Here is a 23330-nt window from a genome sequence, read left to right on the forward strand (position 1 = left end):
CGTCCCTCGGAACACATCTTTGATAAATTAAACGTGCATACCTAATGTTCCTTTTTTTTAAAGGCTAAGCACTCCGTTATTCCCCCTATTATACCCATCAGCCTTCTGCCCGGTAGAGCCATCTGCGCGTTTACAACCTAACAACGTTAGCACGATATTACATACAATAAAAAGCTTCCCGAAGTAGATTTGTGGCGGCGCCGCGTCGTAGAAGCTAAGCTAGCAGTTTTACGGTTGCCGCGCGAAGTCCGTCGCGAGCAGAGCTGTAAAAGGTGGCGACGCAAACAACGTCTTTCTTTATTTCCCCCCCATGTTTTATTCTGCTGACTCGACGCTTTCTGTGTGAGCAATTTAGTTGTCAAGGAGATCCACAGTTAACAACGCACGCACACACACACACGCGCGCGCGCACGTTAAGCTGTCACATACAAGATAAATGGCGAGCCTGGGACTGGGGAGAAAATATGCACCCTGAGTCATCCATTTCCATCTAATTAGAGTTAATTTAATGCCACATCGTCCTTCTGGATCTCTTCATCAATGCCCGGGCGCTCTCCTCTCCTCTCGTCTCTGCTGACCGCGGTACGGAAGACCACCTGACCCCCCGGGCTAATGAACCCCACCAACACACTACTACTACTGCCAGATCTCTGTTTATATACACTCTGCACGAGGTTGAGATGCCAATGGTAGACGCACTTAAACTGCACACGTCACAGTGTCACACTGTGTCCTAGTTTCAACTGATGTCAGGATTGATGATCAGTTTTCTTGTTTGAGTCGATGTTAACCCATTAACCCATTGAGACCTGAAGCCGATTCTACATGTCTCCTAAATCCCAACAGTATTCTGAAAAACGTATGTTTCTATATCAGTGGTGCTCAATCTTTTTCACGTCAAGGACCCCCAAAATGATATGTATTTGGCCGCAGACCCCCATCAAAATATTTTGTTCCAGGGACCGCCAGAAGCAAAGATTTTAGTTAAAAATGTTCGCTTTAAAAAAATATATATTCAAAGATTTGCAGACATTTTCACGAATTTTCAAAAATAGCAGATCTACAAGCTCGTAGCGCGGCACTCGGTGCCGCGCTATGAGCTTGTATATCTGCTATTTTTGAATAGCCCAAAGTGTAAAATAATGCTTTTTAGCTCAAATCTAAAAATGAGACAGTTCCAGGTCTTAATGGGTTAAGACCGGGAACACATCCGTGTCATTTTTAGATTTCTGTGGCTATTCGAAAATAGCAGATCTACGAGCTCGTAGCTTGTAGATCTGGAACAAAATATTTTGAGATGGGGTTCCGCGGCCAAATACATGTCATTTTGGGGGTCCTTGACATGAAAAGGTTTGTGAACCACACGTAATGTATTTGTATAACATACTACATACGTTTTTTCAAAAAACTGTTAGGATTTAGCAGACATTTGTAGAATCGGCCGAAGCAAAGATTTGAATAAAAAATGTTTCGTGTTAAAAATGATGGCACCGAGTGCCGCGCCATGAGCTTGTAGATCTTTTTTTTTTTTTTTTTAACAGCCAAAGGAATCTAAAAATGACACAGACACGTTCCCGGTCTTAATGGATTAAAACTGTTTTTTTTAAGTGTGTATATCGTGACTTTGTATTGAAGAATGGTCGTAGTTTGACTATTTTATTGATTTATGTGTGTGTGTGTTAAAGCCTCTCATCTCATCTGCATAGGACATGTCACACGGCCTACCTCAGAGGTTTCTCCGACTCCTGGATGTGTGTGTCGGCTTTTTTTCGGACATTTGTTCTGCCTTTCTGTCTACGGCCTAATATGTATATAGGCCATTGATTATTCAGGGGGTCCTTGACATGAAAATGTTTGAGAACCCACGGCTATGATCTTTACTATACAGAGAGAGAGAGGTTACGGAATTTCAGATTGATTATGCAGACCCAAACTGCTATCATCGAAATGTCAGCACGCTTTGATCAAACCTCGCTCGGCCAGGAAACGAAGGAGATGGAGAGAGAGATGGAGAGAGAGAGAGAGAGAGAGAGAGAGAGAGGGAGGCTGGGTGGCGTGATGAGACAGAGGTCAAGGAAACCAGACACCTACCCATAATGCATTGCATTTTATATTATAATCTAGACAGCAATAGCCCAAAAAAAAAACAAGACAAAACAACATTTCACAGACTCGTTATGGAACCCACATTCCGGCCGCCCGCTCTCACATTAACCGGAGCTCGCCTTGCCGTAATTGCCGGCGAGTGGCCGAGGCGTGGGTTGCGTCGGATTGTTTTTTTTATATATTTTTTTATTTAAGCGAATCGGATCGCTTCTGTAATGAGAGGCACTAACCGATGGACTGACAGCTCTAATTGGGACCTGGACGGTTCCAGTATGGTAAACACCGCCGCTGTTTACCTTCGACATGATTGGCTCTCATCTGTTTGCGCGCCACGAAGATGAGAGAGAGAGAGAGAGAGAGAGAGAGAGAGAGAGAGTGCTACTGTAAGTGAATGAGGCGATGGCTCTAATTGCTAATAAAGCATGATTTATGCTTAGTTGTGCGCAGGTGGCGTGGCCGGGAAAATTCGCTGATCTACAAGCCCACGTTGTGGGCTTGTAGATCAGCGAATTTCCCCCGGCCACGCCACTCCGGAGCGCGATCAAGTATAAATCAAGCGTAATGGGCCAGGAAGTCAAGATAGAAGCTATGTGGACTCTTACAGCGCCAATTGGATTTGTTTAATGGGATGTCAATTATTATAGTGTGTGTGTCTATGTGTCACCATGCTTATCTGTTTATGTGAAGACCATGCCTTTCCTGATTAGTAAATGCAGAATGATCGTGTGTGTGTGTGTGTGTGTGTGTGTGTGTGTGTGTGTGTGTGTGTGTGTGTGTGTGTGTGTGTGTGTGTGTGTGTGTGTGTGTGTGTGTGTGTGTGTGTGTGTGTGTGTGTGTGTGTGTGTGTGTGTGTGTGTGTGTGTGTGTGTGTGTGTGTGTGTGTGTGTGTGTGTGTGTGTGTGTATACCATGCACGTAGCGGTGTGTATCAGGCAGTAATGAGGTGCCATTGAGGATTGCAGGGTTGAGATAGCGGGGCCCTTAAACAGAAGCACTTCCCTCCTTGATGGGGGCTGCTGGAAGAAGTGCAGCCATGCCTCCCTGTTCAAAAGCCATTCCAGCTGCGTGTGTGTGTGTGTGTGTGTGTGTGTGAGAGCGCGCAAGCGTCATTAGGACTGGCTGCTGAAGAGATGGATAAAGGCAGGGAAATAAGGTAGCCGTCGTTCCCCCTCGGAGCCAATAAGGAAACATGCACCACTCCGCACGCACGCACACACGCACACACACACACGCACGCACGCACACACAAGCCAGCGCAGCGTCGGTCATTTGTAATTGTCGTGGCCGTGGAGCTAAATCATGCATTTCATTAAAAACGCCCGGTTGAACTTAAGGTACGCCTGTGAGGAGTTACCGCTGGGGCTGAACACAGCCTAGAGGATGTGTGTTTGTGTGCGCGCACGCGTGCACACACACACACACACACACACACACACACACACACACACACACACACACACACACACGGTTAGGGCCAATTTACACTGGCAAACGCTAGGTGCACAGAAGGCACTGGCCCTTGTGTGCACTAAACTTGTGAAGGACATTGACATTTTAGAATTCCGGTTTCACAAATGCCATTTATTCCTTTTTTTGGGGGGGGCATTTTTAACCTTAACCCTTAACCTGAAAACGGCCGTTTTCAGGCACATAACGTGGCGCAGCGCGACATGCTTTGAGCTTGTATATTGTCTCTCTCTTTTTTTCTTTCTTTTTTACCACAAAACAACCATTTCTCTTGTGCCAACCAGGAAAAATGTTCCTCATAATGTCTACTTAAAGTCTACTATACTTGAGTGAACATTTGGCCCTCACAAGTGTAGCAATACAAGCACACGCACGCACGCACGCACGCACACGCACGCACGCACGCACGCACGCACACACGCACACGCACACCAACACTGTTTATACTACAAAATCATGAGCAAATACAGTCAACAGATGGACAGACAGAGTTACATAAACAGACGGAATATGAGAAGATGAAAATGTAGACTTGTATTTCATTCGGTCTAGTTTATTTGTACAATAATGAGGATAGCAACATTCAATATTAAAGACAGTAATTACCCTGCAAAGTGCTCCGCTTATTAAACACATAATAAACAAAAGACGTAATTACCCATCTAAATCTAAAGCTAGCGCACATGCTAATTCATAAACGACGCACATATCTAAAAACAAACAGGCATAAGCAGTGGACTGGTGTTTGTAAATTGAATGCCCGAGTTATTTGGTTCTCAAAGTGGTGTTCGGGGACCCCCAGGGGTCCTTGGGGGGGTTCCAGGGGGTCCCCAGCAAAATGTGTTAATATAGCATCACAGTAATCCTAACCTTTTATACTTTGGCTATTCAAAAATAGCAGATCTACAAGCTCATAGCGCGGCACCGAGTGCCGCGCTATGAGCTTGTAGATCTGCTATTTTTGAAAAATCGTGAAAATGTGTGGAAACCTTTGAATATATATTTTTAAGTGAACATTTGTAACTCAAATCTTTGCTTCCGGTGGTCCCTGGAACAACATATTTTTAGATGGCGGTCCACGGCCAAATACATGTCATTTTGGGGGTCCTTGGCATGAAAAAGTTTGAGAACCACTGCCCTAGTTCATCCTACACGAGTGTCGCAGCAAAAAATAGCAGATGTGCAAGCTCACGGCGTGCCACAGTGCGACACATTGTGAGCTTATAGATCTGTTGTTTTCACTAAGTTTTAAAATGTAGAAAGTGGTTCAAGTATGTTTTGGGGTTTTATAAATATTGAACCAATGAACAACTTAAGGTTTTAAAAAAACTCTGAAAAATAGCAGATCTACAAGCTCACAGCCGTGCTGTGAGCTTGTACATCTGCTATTAAGATGTTTGCAAAATCTTGAAAGTGTTTGAACATTTTTGAAAAAATGTGGCTGTTTTTTAACACAAATCCTCTCCTCTGGGGGGTCCCTGGCACAAAACATTTTCAGATGGGGGTCCGCGGCCAAATACATATCATTTTGGGGGTACGATGGCACGATTTATTTTTCGAAATACTGATAGAAGGCATTCATTTGTAGAATGGGCCTCAGGTCTTAATCCATGCATACGAGGTTCACTATGGAATACAGTACATAGATATGTAATAACCAACCAGAAGTGTCTCACCGTACTGTAAGCTGGCATACTGTAGCCACTCCAGTGTTTTATTGAGTGGGTTCCATAACTTTATGGAGCTCTAAATGTGATTAAAAATGAGATGAGCGAGAGAGAGAGAAATTAAGAAAAATAAAGAGGCCTTAGGAGAGCAAAACACCAACAAGAGAGGAGGGGAAATATAAAAGTGTGTGTGTGTGTGTGTGTGTGTGCGTGTGCGTGTGAGAGAGAGAGACGCGTGTGGTACAAAGCAAGTCAGAAAATACAGAGATCCAGCCGTCTGTTAAAATAAGTAACGGATAAAGCTGTGATGCATGCAAGGGTGAACTTGTAGATCTGCAATTGTTTTACTTTAATTTCTAACGTCACTCATAAGGTTACCATCCTGAAATGGCGACGTCCTCACAAGTATAGTAATACAAACGTTTGTGTGTGAGTGTGTGTGTGTGTGTGTGTGTGTAATCAAATATAAGTAGTGAGCTGTTCAGTTAGTGTTGTTTATTAGCCGTTGTGTTGGCTGTGTGTGTGTGTGTGTGTGTGTCAGTGCGTCACGGTGTTATTGTTCATTCATGCAACATTGATGCCAATAACACGTTGTACTGTGGAGGCGGGGTGTTTCTTTAACCCATTAAGGCCTGAGGCAGATAATTCAAATGTCTTCTAAATAATGTTACTATAATCAGTGGTTCTCAAACCTTTTCACGTCAAAGGACCCCCACAATGACATGTGTTTGGCCGCGGACCCCCATCTCAAAATATGTTGTTCCAGGGACCCCCCCAGAAGCAAAGAATTGAGTCACAAATGTTCGCTTAAAAAAATATACAAAGAGTTGCACACATTTTCACGAATCTTCAAAAAATAGCAGATCTACAAGCTAGTGCCGCGCTACGAGCTTGTAGATCTGCTATTTTTTGAATAGCCAAATAAATCTAAAAATGACACAGATGCGTTCCCGGTCTTAATGGGCTAAATGAAGGCTCCACTCGGCAGACGACGGCAAATTCACGCTCGGTCACTCGACGCTGCTGCTGCCGCCGCGTGTCAAAAATAGCACGTCTACGAAGCTAGCAGATCTTTGCTATTTTTAGCGCGCGATGCCGTCGTCGTGTGACGGAACGTGACGTACTTGACTTAATCGTCTTTGCACGAGGCGTCTTCTGTGTAGTGTGTTTTTAAAAAAAAAAGTCCTTATGGTTATGGCTGAATCATGGTGACATGAGCGTGACGCCGTGGTCCGTGCGCCTTATCCTCCCTTAACCCATTGAGACCTGAAGCCGATTCTACATGTCTCCTAAATTTCTTTTCTGAAAATCGTATGTTTCTATATCAGTGGTGCTAAATCTTTTTCATGTCAAGGACCCCCACAATTATATGTATTTGGCCGCGGACCCCATCAAAATATTTTGTTCCAGGGACCCCCAGAAGCAAAGATTTGAGTTAAAAATGTTCGCTTTAAAAATATATATATTCAAAGTTTTTCTCACATTTTCACGATTTTTCAAAAATAGCAGATCTACAAGCTCATAGCGCGGCACTCGGTGCCGTGCTATGAGCTTGTAGATCTGCTATTTTTGAATAGCCCAAAGTGTAAACTAATGCTTTTTAGCTCAAATCTGAAAATGAGACAGTTACAAGTCTTAATGGGTTAAAGCCAATTTTAACATAAGATGATGTGTAGAAATATTAAATGTACTGTAATTAAGGGGGGAAAAACATGATATGTATTTGGCCCCTCTTTTGTAAAACAAATGTACGTACAGTATGAAATCAAATGCAAAACCAACATAAATACATCCAAAACAACGCGCGCACGCACACACACGCACACGCACACACACGCACACGCACGCACACGCACGCACACACACACACACACACACACACACACACACACACACACACACACACACACACACACACACACACACACACATGCACACACACACGCACACACAGAGGTTGGACACACATTGGATTAGGCAACCCGCTTTTGACGAATTTGTCGGCACACACATCGTCTGACATGTAAGCTAGTGGTAGATGTTTGTGTTTTTGGAAAGCTGTGAAGAGGATGAGCTATATAATCAGACAGCAACATGGTATCTCTCTCTCTCTCTCTCTCTCTCTCTCTCTCTCTCTCTGTCTCTGTCTCTCTCTGTCTCTGTCTCTGTCTCTGTCTCTCTCTCTGTCTCTCTCTGTCTCTGTCTCTGTCTCTGTCTCTGTCTCTCTCTGTCTCTGTCTCTGTCTCTCTCTCTCTGTCTAAGGGGCTAACCCAGCTTTCCTTATTTATGTATGAATCAATGTTGGAAGCCATCCATCCTTCGGCAACCACCCGACAACCTTCTTCAGCGTCTTGGGGGCAAAGAGATGATGTCTGTGTGCTTCCTCTGTAGACAGAGGATGTCCGGGCAAACACTTCCTCTACCATTGTTAACAGTCCTTCAGAAAATGTGTATTTTAGGTACAGATGGCATTGTCATCATCATCATCATCCATTGACTACAGTGGAGATCAAAGACGGGTCGGAAACGCCTCTCTGGTTTATCTCCCATTGTTTCGGCCACACCTTCCACTTTGGAGTCCAGAGTCTCTCACAATAGCTTCTCGCGTACATGTCCTCCTTCCTCTACTTCAGTGGTCCTCAAACTGTGGGTCCGGGAACCCCAGGGGGGTCCTCAAATGATTTTGGTGGGGTCCCCAGATGATTAGCTTAACTCTTTGACTGCCAGATATTAATAAAACATTGTTTGCTAAGCCGCTGCCACAGCCAGAAATCTCGCCATTGGCAGTCAAAGAGTGAATTAGTTCACTCAACAGTAAACAAACAACATACATACAATGATTATGACGATTATGCAAAAAAAAAAACGAATTGTGATTATCTCAAATAATTTTGATTAGGCGATTATGTAATAATATTTGTGGCCTAGTTGGCATGTTTTTTTTTTTTTTCGCAGCCTGATGTACTGAAGGCGACATCCAGACACGCACAGAGCATTTCCATATTTTAACCCTTTAAGACCTGAGGCAATTCTTAAAAATGTTTTCTAAATCCTAACAGTTTTTTGAAGAAAAAAAATCTAAAAACAAGATTTTCAAGATTTTTCAAATATAGCAGATCTACAAGCTCATAGCGCGGCACCGAGTGCCGCGCTATGAGCTTGTAGATCTGCTATTTTTGAATAGCCAAAGAAATCTAAAGTGACACAGATGCGTTCCAGGTCTTAACACTTGAGGTGCCAGAGGTTTATTAAAAAAATGTACGTTGAGTGCCTGGATTTTTAACCATTTTTGAACCTTTTTCAAGTAGTCACAAAATATTTTCAGTGATCACCGTCCTCACGGTGATCCCCTCATTACGCAGATAGAGGTCTCGTACAATTGGGGGGGGGGGGGGGAATTAAAAACATTCGGTAATCCGTTCCATAGTTACAGCCAGTTGAAAATAGTCAAATTAACATTGTAAAAAAAAAAAAGTACACAGGAGCAGAGATACAGGCTTTTGAAGTCATAAGTTAACCAGGAAGTGGATTCAAGTCTAAATCTTCGAAAAATGATATCTCCTGTTGCTATGGAGGGGAAAAAAAAAATATATATATATATTTTTTCAAAAAACGTATATATACGGTTTTAGCACCCAATGTGGGTTAATCATGGAATCATAATGACAATGTCTTTAGTCACTGTGGAGTGCTGTTGCGTCGCGTTGATGGTGGTGCGTTGTTAGAAACAGATGCTGAAGGAGGGTGCTGAGTGTTGGCAGAGGAGAGGGAGGTCATTTAGAGGAGAGAACAACGCGGGGAGAGAGAGAGAGGAGGAGAGATAGAGTGGAGTAGGAGTATATGGAGGGATGTGGATAAATGATGATATAGTTCCAGGGGTCGCGCGGTGACGACGGCACTGAGTCGAAAACGGGACAGCTGCTCTGAAAAATGACACAGAGGGTTGGGGAGAGGGGGGGCGCAGCAACCCCTGTCATGCATGCCATATACTGCCCCCTGGTCCAAGGCTGGGCAAGAGCTACCCTCACCAGTCCAACTAATAAGTAGTATTAACTCGTTCAGTGCCAATGATGTGTTTGGCGTGTTTTTGAATTTTTTATCACACAGAACCAGGAGATAACGTGGTCCAAAGATTTCCTGCTCCATTCACTTCCTGGTTAAATTATTTGGGAAATAACACGTATCTCTGCTGCTGTGTTTTACTATGTATGTTTGGCGAGGCATGCTATTTTCAACGGCGCATAACAAGCGAACGGGAGGTCGCGATGCCTTTAGACAATTATTTTGTATTTACTTGGCACTGAATGAGTTAAAATCGGAATAAATTCGAACTTTAAATGTTGTCCTTGATGTACTTGGAGGCCTTCTCTCTCTCTGTCTGTCTGTCTGTCTGTCTCTCTCTCTCTCTCTCTCTCTCTCTCTCTCTCTCTCTCTCTGAGAATAGTGTGTTAATCAGTGGTGTGATGTAGTCGCATAACGCACACTGACGGAGATGACGGTCAAACATTTCCCTACGTGCTAACACCGTCATTACTGAGAGGGACACACTGCGTGCTGTGTCACACTCTGAGAGACTCGCGTTTAATGACACAACGCTCATCGTGTGTGTGTGTGTGTGTGTGCGGGCGGTGGGGGTCTCAGCCGTCATCAGTGCCGTGCGGAGCAGACATGACAAAGTGACTCATTTAGAGCCTTTGATCACTGAAGACACAGAGCCGGCATCTCTTATTCAGCACACACAAACACAACACACACACAATGCAGCGCTGAGCCCTCCAAACCATGATGGCTCCTTTGTTTTATTATGAATGCATCGTGTACACGTGGCAGCTTATGCAAACCTCCTCAATAATAGAGAGGGAGAGAGAGAGTGCAAGAGAGAGACATGGGATTAGTTTTGTTTGTTTTATTTTTTTAAACCAATTTTGTCATCCATTTTCATTTGTTGTTAACTCATTCACTGCCATTCACTAAATAGGCCAAAAAGGCCAGACTGCCAGCGATTTTGCGATTTTCTTACCTTTTCACAGAATATTTAGTTAGGTCTGTGACCAAATCCAATCTTGGATCATAACCCTGGTGATGCGGTTGATGATGTGAGACAACCTGAGGTTGTTGTGTTAACTCATCCAGTGACAGATATGATGATTTGAAGATTTCACTCTTTGTTTAACTTCTAACTTATAAAGGCTGTATCTCGGCTCCTAAGCACTTTTTTTTTACAATGAATTTTAGCTGTGGCACTCAGAGCCAAAATTCCATAAATAAGCTGGGCACTGAATGAGTTAAGTGTTCGAATGGGTGGGCCGCGAACGCTCAAGATTTTAACTCTTTTAGACCTGAGGGCCGATCCTACAAATGCCTTCCGAATCAGTAGTTCTCACTTTTTTTCGTAATTCCATATTACTAAACATGTTTGGGGTCTGGACTGTCTTGGTAAACAGGGACTCAGACCCCCATGTACTTCCAGTATAACGGAGATAACAACTCGCTGAAAGGTTGTTATTTTGAGAGCGAAATACCCCTCAATATGAATCCATTTTGGTGTTTTATTTTGATAAAACACTCGAGGGGTGGCTTTATCGTGATTATTAGCACTTCAGTGATGCTTTTGCGGAACTCTGCTCCGCCTCGTTCCTGTTCCGCGTCACTGTCGCGCCAATAATCCACGGTAGAGCACGCCCTCTCGTGTAATATTGCTCGAGACCGAAACGTTGCTTCATTAACCCATTAAGACCTGGAACTGTGTCATTTTTAGATTTGAGCTAAGAAAGCATTATTTTACACTTTGGGCTATTCAAAAATAGCAGATCTACAAGCTCATAGCGCGGCACCGAGTGCCGCGCTATGAGCTTGTAGATCTGCTATTTTTGAAAAATTGTGAAAAAGTGTGCAAATCTTTGAATATGTATTTTTAAAGCGAACATTTTTAACTCAAATCGTTGCTTCTGGGGGTCCCTGGAACAAAATATTTTGATGGGGGTCCGCGGCCAAATACATATAATTTTGGGGGTCCTTGACATGAAACAGATTTAGCACCACTGATATAGAAACATACGTTTTTCAGAAAACTGTTGAGATTTAGGAGACATGTAGAATCGGCTTCAGGTCTCAATGGGTTAAACTTCACTCTCGTGAGAAATGTTCTCGTAAAAAGACTGTCATTCGTATAGCCACCATATCTGGAGGAGAACACAGCTACACTACATGTACACTGACAGAGACACTCACTTGTTTGTGCTTAAAATATATATGTATTGCTGCTGTGTAGTCAAATCAGATTAGATGCCATGGTGACCTTGAAGTGTGTGTGTGTGTGTGTGTGTGTGTGTGTGTGTGTGTGTGTGTGTGTGTGTGTGTGCGTGTGCGTGTGTGCGCGCGTGCGTCCTCTGTGGGGCTTGCGTTATTGGGAGCATAAATACTTAATTAAAAATGTGTGTTTGTGTTGCAGGGTGTGTGGGAAAAAAATCCCATCGTAAGCCTGCCTTCCAGGAAGCCATCAAAACGTAAGCCAGCAACTCCTCATCTCCACACACGCACGCACGCACACACACACACACACGCACACACGCACACGTACGCCCCTCAGGCCAGAGCCCTTTGTGTGTGTGTCTTCAGTAGATGAAGTAAACCCACATCACACAGATACACATCATAGAGGTGTTAATGGACGTGGGTTCGTCCCATGACGCTCTGGTGTCCACAGGCCTCTCCCTCCAGGCAGTGATCATCATGGTTTAGCAGACATACAAGCCCAGCAGACCCTCTTCCACCTTTTAGGCTTCTAAATCCCCCCTGTCACCCCCCCTCCCTGCCCTAGACCTTCATCACCAGCTTAACGGAGAGCTGGGTCGTGTTTGCAAAGAGCAAATGGCGTTTTAATCGCCGTCTCCTGTGATGTTGTTGCATTAAAAGATTGATTCTCTAGCTTTTTTTATTTTTATCTAACAGACTCCCAGTTTGTACCGCGTTATTCCACAGATCCCCATTTGTCATCACTGACAGTGGTGTAAAGTAACTAAGTATGTGTACTCAAGTACTGTACTTAATCAGTGCTATAGAGCACTGGTTTTCAACCTTTTTTGCGTCAAGGACCCCCAAATTGACACATAATATTAGCCCAGGGACCCCCATTTGAAAAGATATGCCAGGGACTCAACCATTTCTACACAGTAGTATCATCATCAGTGTTAATTTAACTCTGAGAGTGTACAAATGGAACCAAATGGACCCGTAAGACACACAAGGGTCAATTTGGTTACTAACTATTCATTTGTCTGGGGACCCCCTGGAACCCCCTCAAGGACCACTGGTGGTCCCCGGACCACTGGTTGAGAACCACTGCTAGAGTGTTTGTCCAGTAACGGGGGTCTCCCTTTTTCTCCGGCTCTTAAATAAACAGAAAATACAGCTTCCAGGTGGGATACAAATGTGTTTTTTATTCCAGAGAACCCATTTATCAGCTTCAATGATACAGCGTTACAGTTCCAATTTTGTCTACTCATGTTGTTTCATCACTTCCAATTTCACCTCTTCATCCATCCCGTGTAAGTTCTCTCTCCTGATGTGATGAAATTGGTATCCCACCTGAAAAGCTGGAGAGACGGGGAGACCCCTGTCACTGAACAAACACTCTTTGGCAATGATTGCTATGGTAATATAGAGCTCTTTAACACTTATCTTACTTGACTTCACTTTGAAATATAGCTATCGTGTTTGCAGAGTGTCCACACACTTACAATAGAGCAACCGGGAGCTTGCATTGTAGTCAGCAAGGAGAAACGGACATACAGTATGGTGGTAAAAGTACTCAAATGTTTGACTTAAGTAATACTGCAATGTAGAAGTACTCTGTTACAAGTAAAAGTTTGGCATTCAAAATGTACTTGAGTAAAAGTACAAAAGTATCGGTATCAAAATATACTTAAAGTACTAAAGTAAAAGTACTCAAATGTCCCATTTCAAGTTTTCAAAATGTTTGTTTTGTTAATAATAATCAGAATGTACAAAGTAATTAGTAACTAACGTTTTCAATTAATTGTAGTGGAGTAAAAGTACAATATTTGCCTCTGAGATGTAGTGGAGTAGAAGTAAAAGTATTGAAGATTGGAAATACGCAAGTAAAGTAAAAAATCCTCAATTGTACTTAAGTACAGTACTTGAGTACATGTACTCAGTTACTTTACACCACTGGAAACGGACTGTTATGAGTGAGAGAGAGAGAGAGAGAGAGAGAGATAGACAAAGACAAAAATAGCAGATCTAAAAGCTCATAGCGCGGCACTGAGTGCCGCGCTATGAGCTTGTAGATCTGCTATTTTTGAAAAATCGTGAAATTTTGTGCACTTTGAATATATATATATATATTTTTAAAGTGAACATTTGTAACTCAAATCTTTGCTTCTGGTTGGGGGTCCCTGGAGCTAAACATTTTGAGATGGGGGGTCCGCGGCCAAATACATTTCGGGTGGTCCCTTGACATGAAAAGGTTTGAGAACCACTGATACTGTACATAGCAACAAGTTTTTTTCAACAAAAAAAAAAAAGGTTAGGATTTAGAAGACATTTGTAGAATCCCCCAGAAGCAAAGATGTTAGTTACAAATGTTCGCTTTAAAAAAAAATGTATATATATATATTCAAAGATTTGGTAAATAATGCACGATTTAAAAATCAGTACTTGTTGCCACGCTATGAGCTTGTAGATCTGTTATTTTTGAATAGCCAAAAGTATAAAAATAATGGCTAAAAATCTAAAATGACACAGTATTGAATAGGTTAATGCAGGGGTCGGCAATAGGCGGCCCGCGGGCCGAAATTGGCCCCCCAGAAATAATATCTGGCCCGTGAGATAATTTTGAAAAAAAAAAAAAAAAAAAAAATTTTTTTTTTAGAAAAATATTTTTTGATTTTTTTTTTGGGGGGGGAGGGATTTTATTTTTATACAGTATCAGACCGATATCTATTATATCCAAATACAGAAAGATACAGTATGAATGATTTACTGAAAAGTGTTATAAAAAAAGTATTAAAAATTAATGTTAAAATAATTATAAATACTTATTTCATAGAACCTGAACCCACTTTTGAAATCATGCACTCATAAACACGATGCATTTTAAAGGATTTATAACATTTTATAGCTAGATTAGAGGAAAATGAAGAAGAAAAAAAAAATCACCAGAAAAATCGCCTGTGCTGATATTTAAACCGGAAAAAATGTTGATTTATATTGGTCAAACAGAACCGAATTAGACCCAAATTAGACCCGAATTAGACCGAGTTAGACCCGAATTAGACCCGAAAAATTTTGCATGTTCGCGGGGAGGCCCGGCCCGCGATGGAATGTCTGGGAGTGATATTGGCCCTAGGCTTATCTCAATTGCCTACCCCTGGGTTAATGTGTGCTCCGTCGTACAGCCGAGTCTCTCGTAGATGTTGATGGGCTGTTTCCGGGGCGCGTGGCACCTTCGTAAGACGAAGTATAAACGACGGGGCTTAGCGCATCACAGGAGGAGAGAGAGAGAGACGGAGACAAAGTGGGAGGGATTGAGAATAAGTGGAATGGATAAAGAAAGGCTGAAGAGCAGGGAACCGGAGAAGGGGAGAGAGACACACACACACACACACACACACACACACACACACACACACACACACACACAGGGAGAGAGGTAGAGAGAGACTGTTGTGTAATGAGAGGAGTGCAAGCTAATTAATGTGTGTTGATTATACAATAACAGGCCCTGCTTGTAAAAGCAGAGCCGATCATTAATCCATTGAGACCCGGAACGCATCTGTGTCGTTTTAAGATGTCTTTGGGGCTATTCAAAAACAGCAGATCTACAAGCTCATAGCGCGGCACCGAGTGCCGCGCTATGAGCTTGTAGATCTGCTATTTTTTGAAAAATCGTGATTTTTCTGCTTGCAAATCTTGGAATATATATATATTTTTAAAGCGAACATTTGTAAAAAAATATTTAGTTCTAGGGACACCCAGAAGCAAAGATTTGAGTTACAGATGTTCGCATAAAAAAACCAAAAAATCAAATATCTGCACAAATGTTCATGCTTTTTCAATAATAGCAGATCTGCAAGCTCGTAGCGCGGCACTCGGTGCCGCGCTACGAGCTTGTAGATCTGCTATTATTGAATAGCCAAAGAAATCTAAAAATGACACGGATACATTCCCGGGTCTTAAAGGGTTAATGGCTCTTCAAAGATAGGAAAATGAGGTCGAGAGAGTGGGAGGGGGCGGAGAGAGGGAGAGAGAGAGAGAGAGAGAGATAAAGAGGAAGACGGAGAGAGAAAGGGAGGGATGGAGAAAGGGAGAGGATGCGAGAGAAAGAGAGGGAGGGAGGTGTGGGAGGTGGAGACAAAAGTCATGGGGATTGAGGGAGGGATGGATGGGTGGATGGAGAGAATGTAGAAACAGAGGAGGAATGTAAAATGATGTTTCCCTTTGAAGCGCTGAAGCTGTGTGAAGAAAGCCTGCGGGGGGAGAGTGGGGTGGGTGTGTGTGTGCGTGCGTGCGCATGTGTGCGTGTGCGTGTGCGTGTGTGTGTGTGTGTGTGTGTGTGTGTGTGTGTGTGAGCGCGCGCGGTGTTCTGAATAACGGATGTGCAAATGTGAGTGTGAAGGCTGTGACATGTGTGTGTATGCCTTGGGAGATGATAAAAGGTTCTGTCAGTCTGTCTATGGATCATGTGTGTGTGTGTGTGTGTTGTTGTGTGACCGTGGTATCATAATCTTGTGGGTTTACCATCACTTTAATCCAGTTACATCCACAACAAGCAAAGCAAATCCACCACTTTACATCCACAACCCTTCAGTCAGCCTGCCTGTCTAGTTGTCCTTTTGACTATTTTTGCTTCCTGCTACACTCAGGGGTTGCCAGATCTGCGTATCATAATTTCCCCCGCACGATTTTATTTGAAAATAGCCGATCTACAAGCTCACAACGCGTCGCATCGCGCTTGTAAGATCTGCTATTTTCAAATAGCTGATTTATATGTTAAAGTGCTCATAGTCGCTTATTTTGGGCTTGTTTTCCTAGACCCGGTTTGCTTGTTTTTCTCACAGAATCTGGCAACACTGGCTACACTGTGTGTGTGTGTGTGTGTGTGTGTGTGTGTGTGTGTGTGTGTGTGTGTGTGTGTGTGTGTGTGTGTGTGTGTGTGTGTGTGTGTGTGTGTGTGTGTGTGTGTGTGTAGGGGTGTGTGTGTGTGTCTGTCTGTCTGTCTCGGTTTCATGTAAGGACCGGAGCCAAGCTAAAAGCATTCACAAAGTGAACACAGTCGCCCCCAGGGACCCTGTCTGTCTGGCTGTCTGTCTGTCTGTCTGTCTGTCTGTCTGTCTGTCTGCTCGTGCAGGATGTGAACCAGGGAGACCCCCAGAGACAAGCAGAGGAGAGAGAGAGAGAGAGATGGAACAAAACGGGGGCATTGGAGAGAGAGAGAGAGGAGAGATGAGGTCACTGGGGAGTCATTTTGGTCCAGTCAAGCATGAGCAGTTATGGTCAAACCTGCCCCCCCCCCCCCTCCCCTCCCCCACCAACCTGGCAACATGGGGGGGATCTGCAGAGAGCAAACCCCCTCCCCCCTCCCTTCTTTATGCCTCTGGACTGCCCATGCTACATTACACACACGCGCGCACACACACGCACACACACACACTGCAGTAATGGCAGTGTGTTCGTTTGTCATCCATTCTCGCTATATGCTTTTTTTTTTTTAAAGGTTTTTTTAAGGTAAACAAACATGACCGTTCCATCTAAAAGAATCCAGACAGGATTGTACTAACACTTATATAAAATAATACATATTGTCACACTGACATAATGTCAAAGCTCTAGAGTACAGTCCCTGTATGTTCCTGTCAGTCATACCCAGAATGCCCAGGCTCCCGGTTCGATCCCCGGGCTCCCCTCCCCCCCAGGTTAGTGTTGAAGTGCCCTTGAGCAAGACACCTAGCCCCCTAACTACTCCTGATGAGCAGGTTGGGGTTCAGTGTCTTGCATGGTTATGGTAATATGGTCATATTTTAGTCATCTGAAAAGTTTTAGTGGACTAATTATCGTAAGATTTTAGTCGTCTGAATCTACTGTTGATTTTGTTGACACATGTATTTTGGCGGTGCCTTGATGGCGTTGTAGTGACTGATTTATACTTGGTTGGTTGCATGCTGAAAATAGCCGATATACTCGAGCGCAGTTAGTCGACAAACATTTGCTCCCACAGTGTCGGTTTGCTCGCCACCAGACACGGTGCCCTGCCAGCCTCATCCTTCCCTCTCTGACCTGGTCTGTGACCCCGTGGTAGGTCCCCATAGAGGTCCATATTTCTGATGTGGTCATGTGACATCTAGTGCCATTAGAAGCATTCTGGTGTAGACTCCACCCAGGGCCTTTTTTCCTGCCGTGCTGTGCGAGTCCACGTCTCTGCCCCGTACACTGACTCCACTGTAGCCACGAACAGCCGCCTCTCCCATGTCAGATGTCAGGGGTATCTCGTGCAGAATTGCAGAATCCATATTTTATAAGTTGGCAGATCGACACGCTCACAGCGTGTCACTTCGTGCCGCGCTGCGAGCTTGTAGATCTGCTATTTTTGAACATTTTCAAAAAATCTTGAAAGTGTTCGAATAATTTTGTAGAATTTTGCTTCTCTCACAAACACAAATCTTCTCTCCTAGGGGTCCCTGGCACAAAACATTTTTCAGATGGGGGGTCTGCGGCCAAATGTATATCAATATGGGGGTCCTTGGCATGAAAAAGGTTGAAAACCACTACACTCGAACACAAACAGGGTCACTCTATTTGAGGAGAGGAGAAGCTGTGAGGACATTGGTCACTACCTGCTGTATTATATTATATTATGTGACAATAAATGACTTGAACTGATGTATAGTTAGATACCTTTGTCGATCCCGCAGGCCCAGAGGCAGCACGATAGCTAGAGTTACAAAGTTACAGACTGCAAGTGATGGACATGTTTGTTAACCCTTTAAGACCGGGAACGCATCTGTGTCATTTTAAGATTTATTTGGCTCTATAAAAATAGCAGATATACAAGCTCGTTTTTTATCCTGAAAATGTGTGCAAATCTTTAGTTTGAATATATATATATATATATATATATACTTTTTTAAAGCGAAAGTTTTTAACTCAAATCTTTGCTTCTGGGGATTTTACAAATGTCTTCTAAATCCTAACAGTTTTTTTTTTTCCTAACTTTTTTTTTTTTTTTTTTTACTTATGTTGCTATATTTTCAATGGTTTTCAAACTTGTTTTCATGTCAAGGACCCCCAAAATAATATGTATTTGTCCGTGGACCCCCTCCCATCTAAAAATATTTTGTTCCAGGGACCCCCAGAAGCACAGATTTGAGTTAAAAATGATTTGCACAAATTTTCAAGATTTTTCTAAAAATAGCAAATCTACAAGCTCATAGCGCTTCACTCGGTGCCGCGCTATGAGCTTGTGTATCTGCTATTTTTGAATAGCCAAAGAAATCTTAAAATGACACATGCGTTCCCTTCCCGGCCTTAAAGGGTTAAACGAAATGCAAACACAGAATACAGACTCGTCGAAGTTTTTGCGGAAGGAATGTAATTATAATGAGTCGTTCAGAGAATAACAGGAATGCACATGAATAAATGAGTGAAGTCGGATCCAAACTAGGCCAGCAGACAGTTTCTCCTCCTAACAATGACACGAGTCCTTCAGTTGTGTGGAGGAACAAGGTCATTGCATTGTGTCTGCTATCGACCGCTGTCTGTGTTTTTGTGCCTTTGATTGTGTGCGTGTGTGTGCCGACAGCATGAGGGATCATCTCTCCCTTTAGTTGACCGAGATGTTTTGGCAAATGTTCCCCCCCCCCCCGAAATATAGATGATTGGGTTCAAGTGGTTACCGTACTCTGCCATAACCCATTAAAACCTGGAACTGTGTCATTTTTAGATTTGAGCTAAAAAGCATTATTTTACACTTTGGGCTATTCAAAAATAGCAGATATACAAGCTCATAGCGCGGCACCGAGGTGCCGCGCTACGAGCTTGTAGATCTGCTATTTTTGAAAATTCGTGAAAATGTGTGCAAATCTTTGAATATATATATTTTTAAAGCGAACATTTGTAACTAAAATCTTTGCTTCTGGGGGGTCCCTGGAACAACACATTTTGATGGGGGTCCGCGGCCAAATACATATCATTTTGGGGGTCCTTGACATGAAAAAGATTGAGCACCACTGATATAGAAACATACGTTTTTCAGAAAACTGTTGAGATTTAGGAGACATGTAGAATCGGCTTCAGGTCTCAATGGGTTAACTATTATAATCTATCATACAGATGTACTAGTTATGTTAACTCTTTGACTGCCAGAGTATTTTCATAAAGTACTCCCCCAGTGCCAGCCATTTTCGTGTTTTTTTTTTCTTTTTGTTATTTTGTCATTTTTCATTCAAATTGTTTGTCTGGCTGCGGTTTTAAACACACACGACAGATCGACCAGCAGAGAGCAGAAGATCGACCTCTCGATCACTCGCTCGACCCCCCCCCCCCCCCAAACAGGCTCAAACAGTCCAAACGCCATATCCGGATGTGACGTTTTCGCCGCTCGCCGATCGGGCTTCAGATCGTTGGTATATACACGACGACGATAACTGTTCGTCATCCAGACTAAAGAAAATAGAACTGAAGCTCTCCGTTCGTTTTTTTATACCGTGTGAAAAAACGTGTTTTTCCCTATTCTGGCCTAAAATGACACTTTCAAGCTTCTAGAGAACCGGCATCATTTTTTCATAACAACTTACGTTGGGTGCCAGCATTCTCCCCATTGACTGCGCTTTGCTGTTTAAAGCTTTAGACTCCGCGACGAGCAAATCCACGTAAAAAAAAGCATCCATTCATGTTGAGCGATGACCCTGGCTACAGCCTGGATCGATAACATTTCACTCGCAAGTTACAACGGGGACGGATGACCGGTTTTCCACACCGGAAACAGATTCGGAGATATAGGCGTTTTAAAGAAGGAAATAGACAGGAAGCGAATGGGAGCCATGTTTTTGTTTCCGGTGATCTATCTTCCTTTTCAGGATCACAATGGGTACTCCCAGAGCTGCTCTAGCCCCGCCCGTGTGGAGAAAAACGAAAAAAAAACAAAAAGACTGAAAAGCGCTACTCTGTGAAAACACGGTTCAGACCGTGATAGGCACCCGATGTGTTAACATACTCTACCATACAGATGAACTAGTTATATTAACATATTTTATTCTACCATGCAGAGTGGTTAAAACAAATACTATGAGTATTAACATACTCATATTATTATTTAAAAAAATGAAATAAGCCCCTGGTTGTAGCTTTAACATTAAACTTTCATGTCCTGATCTGAACTTGGGGAAACACGCACGCACGCACGCACGCACGCACGCACGCACGCACGCACGCACGCACGCACGCACACACACACACACACGCACACACACACGCACACACACACAGAGACACACACAGAGACACACACACAGACAAATTTCCCCTTCTTCACAGTGAATTGTTTGATGTGTCGATGATTTGCAGAGTGTAAAGGCGTGTGTGTGCGCGCGCGCGCGCGTGTGTGTGTGTGTGTGTGTGTGTGTGTGTGTGTGTGTGTGTGTGTGTGTGTGTGTGTGTGTGTGTGAAGTTTTAACGAGCGTTCCAGGGTTCCATCAGCATCTTGTTGTCATTGACACACACACGCACACACACACACACACACACACACACACACACACACACACACACACACACACACACACACACACACACACACACACACACACAGCCCTTCTTGTCATAATTGACTGAGAAAGTGCTGTAGCTTTGTCTGTCTGAGATGCCTGTAATGAATAGGCTGTCATGCCCCTCTCTCTCTCTCTCTCTCTCTCTCTCTCTCTCTCTCTCTCTCTCTCTCTCCTTTTCAGTACCATAATCCCCCTCCTCACACACACTCCTCTTTTTCTGCTTCCCTTCATCCGTTCTGCACTCCGGCTACCTCTCCCTGTCTCGACATGTTGCTGCATCACTTTCTCTCTCTCTCTCTCGGTCTCTCTCTGGGTCTCTCTGTCTCTCTCTCGGTCTCTCTCTGGGTCTCTCTGTCTCTCTCTCGGTCTCTCTCTGGGTGTCTCTCTCTCTCTCCACATCGTGCTCGCTTCATTGTGAACCTTTTCCAGGACGCTGCTTGTGAAGAGGCTAGCGTAGCGTAGCGCAGGCGGCTCGCACATGCTAGGCAAGACCGCCATTTGCTGTGTTTGTGTGTGTGTGTGAGGTCTCTAGGTTATTGCTACACATTATTTTGACCTCCCATTAGGACAAGGACACGGCATCGTATTCCAACGAGGTCTCGGTTGGTGTTGAGAGTAGTGGTCTAATTTTGCACTTTTTTTATGTGGAATTAGTGGTTTTAGGCAATCAGCAGACACTCGTGTTTCCGCTCTTATCCAGAGTGACTTACAAGTCTTATCTATATGCTTGATCACTCGTTTTGTAACCCCATTTTTTACACCTAGTGCCAATTGTCTATGTAATCCTGGGCACTACACTTACACTCCCTCTGCCAACCTAGGGAGGCCAGGGCCGAGCTCATGCCTCGTTCTCTCTCGTTCTTTTGTTCGTAAAATGCTGCTCATGCTATGTATATACTATATATATATATATACAGTACGTGACACATGCACATTTAATTGATCCTGCTGCTTTGCACGTCTGCACATGGTCACTTGAACATTTGGGTGAACAATGATGTTCTGATCAGAATTGAATGCACACAGAAACGATGCGAATTATAGGTTATGCCTGTCGAAGACATGTTCCTAATTATTAATGTATAGTCCTATCACTGCATATTTTTGTATATTTTCTTTTTTTTTGTTTTAGTTATAGTATGTATCACAATCTGCGGGACAAGTCCCAACTACATGTTGCTGCCTGTACCTGTATAAGTCGGTGACAAACAAAACTTGAATCTTGAAGTGTGAGATTAGAATATGCATGAGTCAACATGAACTCTAGTCAATAAACAACAAGGTAATTAGTCACCTAAGTAGAGTGCAGAGAGAACAATGTCGGGCCTCAAAGAAACTATAGGATATACCAGGTAAACTATGAACCTAGCATCTGTCTAAATAACATGATATCTAAATAGGTGGAGTCTGAATAGGTGAGTGCTAGGGGGTGAGGTGGAGTCTGAATCCTGAGTCTGCAGTTGTTTGCTGTTGTTTTTTTCCGCTATTATCTTATACACAGTGTTTGCCCATAATGACACGGTTAAACAGTAAACGTTTTCATTGATGAAGCTTCACAGCGGGTTCCTGGGTGTAGAAAGACGCACGCAGACGATTCGCACTTGCAGCTCGAGGAGAGCCACCAATTTTTTTATTTTATTCATTGTTTCTTTTTCTTTTTTCTTTATTACCGGGAGTCAGGAAAGACTGGGTAGATCCGGTACTAAGTGTGACACCTCTCCACTCACTTACTGAATAATGTATATTGGACTCGCGGCGTGCCGTTCGCATGGGAAACGTATCGGCAAGAGGTTCCGTTTCGCTTTCCACTGAAATGTATGTGGAACTGAGCTGCTTAACTCAGTAAGACCGGGAACGCATCTGTGTAACCCCTTGAACCATTATTTTATACTTTGGGCTATTCAAAAATAGCAGATCTACAAGCTCATAGCGCGGCACCGAGTGCCGCGCTATGAGCTTGTAGATCTGCTATTTTTGAAAAATGTTGAAAATGTGTGCAAATCTTGTGCAAAAGCGAACAATTTTTACTCAAATCTTTGCTTCTGGGGGGTCCCTAGAACAACATATTTTGAGATGGGGGTCTGCAGCCAAATAAATATCATGTTGGGGGTCCTTGACATGGAAAGAGTTTGAGGACCACTGATATTATAGCAACATAAGTTTAAAAAAAAAACTGTTAGGATTTCGAAGACATGTGTAGAATCCCCCAGAAGCAAAGATTTGAGTTACAAATGTTTGCCTTAAAAAACATATATATTCAAAGATTTGCACAAAATGTTCACGATTTTTCAAAAATAGCAGATCTG

General features: G+C 43.2%; 1 protein-coding gene across 2 annotated transcripts in view; it reads left to right on the forward strand.

Annotated features, from left to right (window-relative positions):
* The window catches only part of LOC311058281 (uncharacterized protein), a 253276-nt gene that overhangs the window by 153171 nt on the left and 76775 nt on the right, over positions 1-23330 (forward strand). For both annotated transcript variants that reach the window (XR_014602040.1, XM_084075681.1), the window contains one exon: positions 11691-11745. Coding sequence is in view for 1 of the 2 variants with exons in the window: in XM_084075681.1 (XP_083931807.1) it covers positions 11691-11745 (55 nt within the window). In the remaining variant the exon portion in view is untranslated. The remainder of the gene's footprint in view (positions 1-11690; positions 11746-23330) is intronic.

This window comes from Gymnoscopelus microlampas (assembly GCF_963454915.1).
Source record: "Gymnoscopelus microlampas genome assembly, chromosome: 13".
Taxonomy (NCBI): domain Eukaryota; kingdom Metazoa; phylum Chordata; class Actinopteri; order Myctophiformes; family Myctophidae; genus Gymnoscopelus; species Gymnoscopelus microlampas.